We start from the raw sequence: 9706 nt of genomic DNA on the forward strand, positions 1-9706 counted from the left end.
CCTAATACTCCCACCGGTCTCATGCCACCAGATGCTTGTCAGACTGCTTACCAGGCCGGCGTCTCCATGGACCCCAACTCTTCTATCGGTCTCATGCCACGGGAGATGCACCACTCTAGTGATGGATATGCAAACGACTCAGGTGGCAATGCAGAACCTGAACCTCCGCCCAACGGATGCCACACTAATGTACATCCACAATATTTGGTTAGGCGTATACTACCCGTTGGAGGAAGCGGCTGAAAGAAATCTACTTCATGTTGACTACCCAAAGTAGGTATAATGTACAATTTTCCTGAACTTGCACACCGACTCTCTGTACAATATGCCCTTTCTCGCCGAGTTCAAGCTTGACTTTTCCCTGCCCATCAGATATTGTGTATCGTTCGCCTGCAATCGGTATCAGATCGCCAACATCGAAGTAGTACCGTAAATTTCTCGAGTCTCCGGTAATGCGAATGAGGATCTTTTTTTTATCCTTTGATGAAATGTCAGAACACATCACCAATATGGGAATAATGCACGTACTTTTTGAATGATAGGCTGGATAATGGGTCGAATGTCTTCGTGGGAGTACTCATGCGTACTGTTAGGCTTCAGGGTCCATCCTTCGGGGTGTTGCTCAGTGTAATTTAGCAAGTTGCGCAAGTACTCCTCCTCTCTCGCGTCAAGCTTGGAAATCTCAACTGATGGACTCATCAGGATGGTTTTAGCAGTGTTCTAACCTTCGCCGTGTCTCTTAGGCGGCAGAGGCATTTACGCTGCCCACGATCAGCAAATATATATATTTTGTTCAAGCTTGTTCGCGGGGCATTTGGTGAGGGGCACAATGCTGGCCTTAGGCGTGGAGCTCATGTGCTGCTCAATCACGTGACTAAACATGTTACCCCCTAGGTTCCATGCCTAAAAGAACTGGTCCAGAAACCCCACGCTGTCGCAACATTAACCTCTACGACTAACAATAATGCCTGCAATTGCACGACCCGAACTTTTTCTGGTATTCGGTCGTAGTCATACGTTCACCAAGACGTTTCCCAGCAGTTCTTGTGTCTTCTATGGTAAGTTACTGATTAAAATTATAAGTCGCTTGGAGATTCTTACCCTTGGTCGAAGACTATCATGACGCGATAACACTGCTAGGCGCCATTTCTCGGCCATCCTGCCGGGTTTGATGCATGTGATGGTGCCCAAAGTGGCACATCTCAAAAAGTGGACAACCCCGCGCCCGTCAAGCAAGTGCCTTCATAAGGCAGCGCAAGCGATAGACAACAGAGCAATGACATTCAACAAGAAGCCATTAGCGGCCTCGCCAGTACCAAAATCTTATCGTGCCTTAGCAACCATCGTCAGGTAAGTCCAGTTAATCCGCGTCTCTACCTATAACCTGAAATTCCTCATTCTCCATACTCCTAATACTAAACCGAGATGAATCTTCATTCACATCGCGATCGACCACAATAAACTTCGTTCCCTCTTCCTAATCAACAAGAGGATGCATAGACAGGCTCTCAGGATACGATGCTGGCGCGTCGCGCCAACTTTTGTCACCTGGTCTTTCTACGGGGACCAGCGGGAGCCCTGCTGTCGGTGGCGTATATCGCCCAAAACAAAGGAATGGAAGAATTGTTCAACGAGTAGCGACAACTACTCGGGCTGGATACTGTACAAAGCGCGCCAGGGCTTGTTCACTCTACGCAGCTCTACATGCGCTTGTTGATCCTCGAGTAATAGAAGTCAGCAATGCGCACGTACACCTTGTAGGATCTACCGAGGAATTTCCCTATTGCCGCCTCTGGGTCGGGGTCCTGTGAGATGTACTTGCCCGAAATTACCGTCTTACTCCCGCGTCGTCGTTGTTGCAGTTCTGAGGACAAGACATCGGCTAGGCTATGGGACCCTGATACACCGTGGCTCGACTGCCAAAATCCATTTCTTTTATGCTTTCCTCTGTTATATGAATGGATATGCGGAGATTCTGCGTCGCAGGATAAGCATGGCACACATCGACTACATTTGGGTACGTACGTATTGCCCGTTGAGCTTGCCTTCTGTGAGAGTCTCATTCAGCAACTTCTGCGCGGCGATGCCCACATCTAAAGTATGTCAGCAGATGAGTGTTGGTAAAAAGTATTTTCTCACCTCTTCGTTCCATTTGCCAGATAAGATGAACCCGGCGGACTGGAATTTCTTGACTGCGCTGATCCTGCGTCAGCTGCTTGAGATATGGCAAGTGAGCGGCAACCCCAGATTCAGTAGCCAGCATAACAATATTTTCGTATCGGTCGAGCGGAAGCGGCTTTCCATGAGGTCCACTGAGCCACGCTATGCTTGTTGTCGAGCCATGTTCTGAGAGCGTCAACAGGTCCTTAGTAAAGCCACGATGAGGCGCAATGAATAGGTCCAGATACTTCTGTGGTTTCTCGGACCAAGATGTAACTACAAAAGGGTGTGTCTGCGCAAAGGAGCACAGGCTCACGGACGGAACCTAAAGATTGATGTATTGTCCAGCCTTCACCTGGAGCGGGCGAGACAGATGCAGACGGATTTGGGCAGTGCCCTTGACAAATGATATCCGAGCCAGGGAAAGCCCTGAACTGTTGCGGTGAAGGACGCAGCCTAGCCAGATGATAGAGCTTGAAAATAATAGACCGCCGCCTATAATTACGTACAAGCTTGGGAAGAGTTGCTCGGATCTGATATGGCGCCAGAGAGCGTATGGAAAAGCAAGCGCCAATACCTGGTGCAGGCGCAAGGCTGCTTCGTATCGCACGTTTCTCAACACAAGGGGTATGAGCTGGGCCCCTAGAATTAAAATGGACTGCGGACCAGGGTCTTAGCATTTCTCCAAAGTTGGATGCGTCAACTTACCACCAGTGCGAATATGTCCTTTGGCGTTTGCAAATTAAGCTTTTCAGTGGTGATCCCACCTACAGCAGCGTGAAGCACCGCCAGCACAACAGCAAGAGTTCCTAAAGACGCGTGCAGGCGGCGACAGGAATGCAGTGAAACATTGAGCACATCTGCTAACGTGCTAAAGCATGGGCCCGCAAAACAAAATAGCAAATTTACCACTGAGAGCGTTCCGGTGCGAGTGACAACCTGATCTAATCCTGGGAGAGGAATTGCAACGCAGGCCCCCGTCGCCAAAACATAGGCAAGCAGCAACAAGCTGTCGGCACAGCTCCAACGTTCAATATAATTTCGCCGGTTTAGCACGGTCGGGTAGGTAAGGTAGCCAGAGAGGTATCTACCAGCAACAAGGAAGGGCGAGAGCACAAACTTCACTGTAGAGGGACAAAGTGCATGTACTAAGAGGTAAACAGGCCGACGAAGGACCAGCAGGCCAAGTAAAGCACCCAATGCAATAGATTAGAGGAGCGTAGACTCATACATTTCTTCTTAGTATTAATATTGACAAAAAAAAACAAAGTCGGCTTAGACGGACAGGGGAAGCACCATTTATATACTGATTGCCAGTGCGAGTGGCCACCACACACACACAAGGTTGTGTTACCAACACTACGCCCCGCTCGCCACGCCAACCAGGCACGACACCCTTCTTCTGGTGCGCCTTGAGCAGTGACTGACCACAATTCTCAGACAAATAGACAAAGGCAGGTGTTGCGGACTGCTTTGGGACCGCGACGCCCATGCTTTGCTTTCTTAGAGGTACGGGGCCAGCGCTGAGGAGTAGCTGCCTGTCGCAACACCCGATCCGCCACCAAAGGCAAAAACAGTAATACTACGTGAAATTATTACTTCTATTTAATTTCTTATTGATTAAACAGTTGTAAATAACTCGTCAGGACTGATCATCATTTCCATGTACGAGAGCTCATGCATACTCTCACTCACATCGCTTGTAACATTGATGTCGAAACCCAGCCCTTCTAACACAGCGTCCGAGCCGGGAGGAATAAATCTTTGCTCATTAGCAGGCGATAGCGGCATACATTCCATATCTTGGTCTATTTTATATCCGTAGTCACACATGCTTGAATCCATAAGTGAACTGAGCGGCTGTGCACTTGGAAGCCGTGCTGCGTCTTCTCCATCCACCGTAATGTGCACAGGGCTATCGACGAAAACGACCAGTTCCCGCAGTCCTCTTTGCCAGCGGGTGGCGATTTCCGCTTCAGACAAAGTCTCTAAAGGTATCTGCCACTTTGGCAAGGCTTTGTTATGCAAAAAACATGACAAAAGATCAGTGAGGACTGCGACATCATGTTTTAGATTTGGATGCCTCGCCGCGATGCTAGCGAACAGTGCAGCCTTATCCTCGATTTTCAGTCGTCGCGCGCTGCATATGTTAGCCTTTGTGGTCACCGCTGGAGAGAGTTAAACCCACTGTTCGTTCTGGAATTCTGCTGGTAGCAGCAGCAGCACGCCAGCACCTCCACAAGAGGTCGCCATCTGCTCCCAGAAATTATGCTGGTGCATAATGGCTTTCCATTTAGTCTGCAGTTTCTTTTTTGACAGGCCTTTCTTAACATTGTCCGGTAAATACTTTTTAGCAAATTTTTCGGCCACTGAAATTATGTGCTTTTCCTTGCTTTGCTTGGCAGCACGGTAGCGCTGTGCGATCAGTATACTCCAGTACCTTCCAGTGGCCGTCTCAAAACGCGGGCTGGGTTGTAGGCTGTGGTAATCGTCTTCCAGATTCTCGGAATGATTGCCAGCCTCATCTTCGCTCTGCGACCTCGGTTCCGGGTTTGCACGCCGTCGCTGCTGTGCATTATAATCGGTTCGGGCCCTCTCACGCTGTAAATCGTGCTGTAGCTCGGACAAGACATTCACGGAGCCTAACTCCAGGGGAAGTTTATCAGCAATGGCTACAGCGCGTTTGTAGGCGTTGTCAGGCTTTTGCTTGTCGCGCGTGGATTTTTGATACTAGGGGGCTCGTCGCCGCCGCTGGACTCATTAATAGCATCTACCGCCTCCAGGCCCAAGGGTTGTGCTGGTGGTGTGGGGAGGTTGCCGGGTTCTGTAGTCGGGAGAACACTGTAGATCAGCGGCACAGAGTCAGGGTACGCAGCAACGCACGCTGCCACCTCAGCTTGATTATGGGTTATGCCATGCATGAAAGCCTGGACAGCCTGTAAAGGTGAGTCAAGGTGCAGTGCGTAGGGCGAAAGTGAATGACGGACCTCCCTGATGCTACAGCGATGAACGGAGATGTCTTTAGCATTGGTAGACATAGATGGCGATGACGTGCTGCTGGTATTGGACGAGTCAGTCATTTCTGCAGCAATTACGAGGTCTGAAAGGAAAAGAAATCCATGTTGCGGGTGCGCGTACGGCGCGACCTCTTATAACAGATTGAACAGCCAGAAATGGCCATTTGAAGCTTGACAGGATTTACGAGAGCTGGCGGCAGAGTGGGTATTGTGTCTGCTGCAGCGGCGTTACCTGGAGATCCGCTTGCTCAGGCGCTTGCCCTGAGCTTGACGGGGTATTTGCAAAGTCGTGTCATAATCACTATGAGGTGCAGTATCGGTGTGCTTATGCACACTGTACTAAACACCCCGTAACCAGTTTTGACCTGTTGCATAACTATCAGTTATCAGTTTGGTTGCTCACTCAATAGACAGTGTGTGAAGACAGAACACCAAAACATACTGAACTTCACAGCGCAGCATCTGACGAATTTGTCAACAAGATGGTACATGAACCATAGAGGACTTCAAGCCAAATTGGCTCCAATATGTGTTTCATTCAAATGAATTCGAAAAGCCGACTATCTCTATCTTTGATGGAAGCCCTGACTTTTTCGAAATCATCGTTTCTTCGTGTCGATCGAGGAGAGGCTCATCGCCCGTCTGCTCAACATATTCTCGAATCGGCCAAATGGAGAAGAGAGGAGGGCTGGGCGTCTCGAGTGGCCAGCATCAATGGCAGGTTCACTTTGCCTTCATGTCCGTTGCAGTTACTTGCTGCACGGCTGGGAAACACATTTCCTATCCATCATCGTCAGTTGACCGCAACGACGAGTATATTTGCAGGGCGCCCGCACCAATTCGCCAGCTGTTAATGGCCATGCGTGGTCACTAGATTTGAACTCATAAATCTGGCCTTCTCGGCACAGCAAAATGTACACATCCGCATGATAGTCGCGGTGAGTCAGGTAGCCATTACTTACGAAAGTACGCCACCTCTTCTTGAAGTTTTCGTTGCTTCGATTCCGTTTCTTGGGCTGATCTTGGGTATACGGCATGGTCGATCCTACTCCCTGCTACAGCATGATGTTTTTGACTTGTTTATATAGACGGAGAACGGAGTTGGGGTGCCACGACCAGTGGAATAGTTTTGCGTGCAAAATCATGGCTCTACGAGCAGCAGCCCGCCCGTCATTTTGTTCTTCACCCTTTCGTCTTTCACCCCTGGCCCCTCATCGCACGAATCTGGTCTACGATCAAGGTGTCAAGATGACTACTGTAGCATCCTCTAACTAATTTTTTGTCTGAGAACGCGCTACGGTACTTGACCGGTGATGAGCGAGGCGAAACATTGACTCTGCTTTCCTGCAACGTCACTCGCAAGGTCTTGTTGACACAACCATACGCTGCTCCTCTGCTGACGCAGTCTAGGCACTACACTAGCGCCTGCAGCACTCGCTGGCCTCTATAAGCACGGCATCCCCCACCACCTTGTTCCTCTCCCCCCTCGTCCTTCAACATCAGTCCTCTCCACGGATTTGATCCACGATTCAGGTGCCAAGATGGCCAGAAACGTAACACGCATTGAGAATCTCATCAAAAAGTTGAACAAAGCAGACTTCTGCAAAGTTTTTGACTCATCCATACGCTCGCGGTTAGCCAACAATGCTGACACTACAGACATCGTAGTCTCGCTGCAGGAGACGATCGCGGAAGTCAGTGTCTCGACACCAGCAGCGACGCCAGCAGCGTCTCCTGCTGCCGACAGCGAGCAAGACCACGACGAAATAACAGGAGTACAGCGCATCAGCTCGACCAAGCTAGGTGGTGCCCCACAGGGCAGCCAACCCAATCGTAAGCGCTTTGAAGGAGCTGGCCATTCTGTCTCAGACGAGGAGGCGAATGGCGACGATAGCGGCTGTTGTCAAGGCCGTAGGAAACGACGAAAGCACGATGCAACATGTACCGACGGCAATAGTGTCAAGCTCAGTAAAGCAAACATGATCAAGCCGGATCCGCAGCAAGATCTTTACAATCTATGGGGCCTCTGCAAGTCTCTGCGACAGAGTCGTCGCGTAGAGGAGCTGATAAACTCAGAGCTATCTTGGACAGAACAACTACCAAAACTTTTTGACAACGCAGAGAAACACATTCATGATGCTAAAAGCAGATTAGCTCATAGCACTCTCGAGTGGCGACTCCTAGCTGTGGATGTGGCAAACTTGTATGTGCAAGAGAGACCCCACGAAGACGAACGGCGATCTGCATGGCGGGCCATGGGATATAAGGTTCACGGCACTCGTGATACAACGCTGGACTTGTTAACGGGACGAATTTTCGGTGCCGATGTCGACATGTGTAAGCTACGCGATAAGGATCCGAGGAGGAAAAGAGTCGAGGCTTGGCTGCGCATTGGTTGCCCGCTGTTGACATTCACAAACCACTTTGGGATTGCAGGCTTGATAGCGCCAGGAATGCGTATATCGCAGAATGCGTAAGTGTGCTTGTCATTTGCGTCGACAAACAGCTGACTTGTAGAAACGTGCAGTTTCAAGGCTCAACGTGCTGGGCAAATGGAGACTCCATTCGTCAGGTACCTCATTAACACCTTTGAGAGCTCCAAAGAGAAGCTTCACGTCTTTTCACAAGTCATGGACAACTGGGTAAGGTTTCATATGCCCCCTTACCCAGCCCTTATGATCGAAGGCCTCAGCGAGGCGGCAGTACGAACACAGCGTGATCTGTCACTCGACTTCTGGGGCCAGCCAGCCAGCGCGTCTGTCAGTGGTGTCACTGACGCTCATGACTTTGATGCATCCGACACCGTACCAGCAAGGATAGAATTCTGAAACCTGGGGAGCCGTGCCACTCCTGGCTGGCCCTTCGCTTTCTCTTCCTCGTCAACGTAATCGTCGTCAGTTTCGTAGTTCGTTGGGTTCTTTTCTCCCGCTCTTTGCATGTTTCCCGACGGACCTAGTCTCTCTGTCGAGCTTTTGCTATTTTAATAGAATTGACTGCTTTTTCAGTTTTATGTTCTAATGCTATGGTATCGTCAAGCGTGTCATTAGTCAGTGAGCTCAGTAACTGCTACGGGGAAAGCATTTGTTATCGCATTCCTAGAATGGGTTCTCTATGGCGTATGCCGTCAGCATTTGCTGAAATGCCCAGCATCGTGACTTTTTAACTAGGCAGAATACTTTGGCCCAGGAACTGGCCAAGGCCCCATAATTTGACTGGCAGCCCGAAAGCTAATTCGTCCATTTGACCGACCGTGTCGGCCAAATCACCACCAGCTAATGGCCCCTCAATCTGTTGCAAGCAGCAACGTAATCCTGTCAACGCAACTGAAGAAGTATCTTCCGCGGAAGGCCGAGTTCTGATTATGATAAATGATCATGTCAATCGCATCGACTCGGCAGTTTCGACCATGCCTTGTGGACAAAATGATTGAGTTTGCGCCGGCACGTCGAGAAATGCTTTAGGACTGCTCCGTGAAATATTATACATTCATTCATTGTTTTAAAGTTGTCACATTGAACATCTGCTCTCTAGAAACTCTCAGCTCGCTGCAATTCTAAGGTCGATTCACCCTTCCCATACCAGTGTTTCCCTAGTTTGACAAAAGCCACAGACACCGGTCTTGTCAATAAGACTGCAACGCAGATCACACACTGAAAAGCGTCATTATGGTCGACCCAGCCTAAATATTGACCGAAAAGTAGCATGGTGGCTACCATGGATGCCAAGACCGCTACTGCTGCTATGACGCCGAGTCCCCGACGGACAGAAGGTGTCGGCGATTTCAACTTTGCAGTGAAGCGGATTGCGAGCAGCGCAATACATAGGTGCGTCAGGATGGGTCCTGCCCATGCAAATTCAACATGCCGCTGAAGAAAAAGCCACACGGCAATGGCAGCAGAAATAACCTGTAGAAGCAAAGCAGTGCCCAGTGTCAAGTATCCTTCGGCATCACAGAATCCTCCTTCGCTTCTGATAAGGCCACCAATGATTTCATGAAACTAGCTAGACCCTGTCAGTCTCATTCATAAATGGTGGGAAGACGCTCACCTCCAAACTGTTGACGGCTAGGATTGATGATTCCTTCCAGGCAACGAAGCAGGGGAAAACCGTAGCCTCTGGCAGCAATCCCTTCCGAGCAAAACCAAAGGTGATTGCAAGCACAGCCCCTGCTAGCAAAAAGAAAGTGCAAACACCTAGCCCAGTCATCACTCTAGGCACGCCACCAGGGCCGTTTCTCGGCATGATGAAACAGCCATAGCAAACGTCGAAGAGTGCCACAGACGCAAGCACCGCGCCAGCCTCAATGATCTCAGCATTCGAAACTTGGCGACACATATTGAAAACGACTGCATGCGATAGACCCGTTCATGCAAAGAGCGGTGAAAGTCGTGGGAAGCCACCCCTTCATATGGATGCAAGCCTCTACAGCTAAGTAAGACTGGCTTAGAGCACGTATTATTGCGATTGTGCTGTGACAAGCTGAGCGGCGGCGCTAGTCCGAAAGAGCTCGGCGTTTTCTTGTCAAGAAA

At 49.8% G+C, this 9706-nt stretch overlaps 3 protein-coding genes across 3 annotated transcripts; 1 reads left to right on the top strand and 2 right to left on the bottom strand.

Annotated features, from left to right (window-relative positions):
- Positions 1–1700: 1700 nt before the first annotated feature.
- BBA_09956 (metalloreductase transmembrane component) lies at positions 1701–5240 on the bottom strand (the record flags this gene model as incomplete). Its single annotated transcript, XM_008605053.1, has 10 exons — positions 1701–1916; positions 2026–2093; positions 2140–2485; positions 2670–2693; positions 2869–3284; positions 3502–3742; positions 3856–4300; positions 4349–4890; positions 4935–5096; positions 5148–5240. 10 exons carry the CDS (start codon positions 5238–5240, stop codon positions 1701–1703), a joined length of 2553 nt encoding a protein of 850 aa, XP_008603275.1.
- A 1478-nt stretch (positions 5241–6718) lies between these two features.
- BBA_09957 (uncharacterized protein) lies at positions 6719–8005 on the top strand (the record flags this gene model as incomplete). The annotated part of the gene is made up of 3 exons (XM_008605054.1): positions 6719–7514; positions 7614–7650; positions 7705–8005. The coding sequence occupies 3 exons, from the start codon at positions 6719–6721 to the stop codon at positions 8003–8005; spliced, it is 1134 nt and encodes a 377-aa protein (XP_008603276.1).
- Positions 8006–8704: 699 nt separating this feature from the next.
- Positions 8705–9512, bottom strand: BBA_09958 (uncharacterized protein; the record flags this gene model as incomplete). Its single annotated transcript, XM_008605055.1, has 2 exons — positions 8705–9082; positions 9225–9512. The coding sequence occupies 2 exons, from the start codon at positions 9510–9512 to the stop codon at positions 8705–8707; spliced, it is 666 nt and encodes a 221-aa protein (XP_008603277.1).
- Positions 9513–9706: the final 194 nt, after the last annotated feature.

The sequence above is a fragment of the Beauveria bassiana genome, assembly GCF_000280675.1.
Source record: "Beauveria bassiana ARSEF 2860 unplaced genomic scaffold BBA_S00077, whole genome shotgun sequence".
NCBI classification, from domain to species: domain Eukaryota; kingdom Fungi; phylum Ascomycota; class Sordariomycetes; order Hypocreales; family Cordycipitaceae; genus Beauveria; species Beauveria bassiana.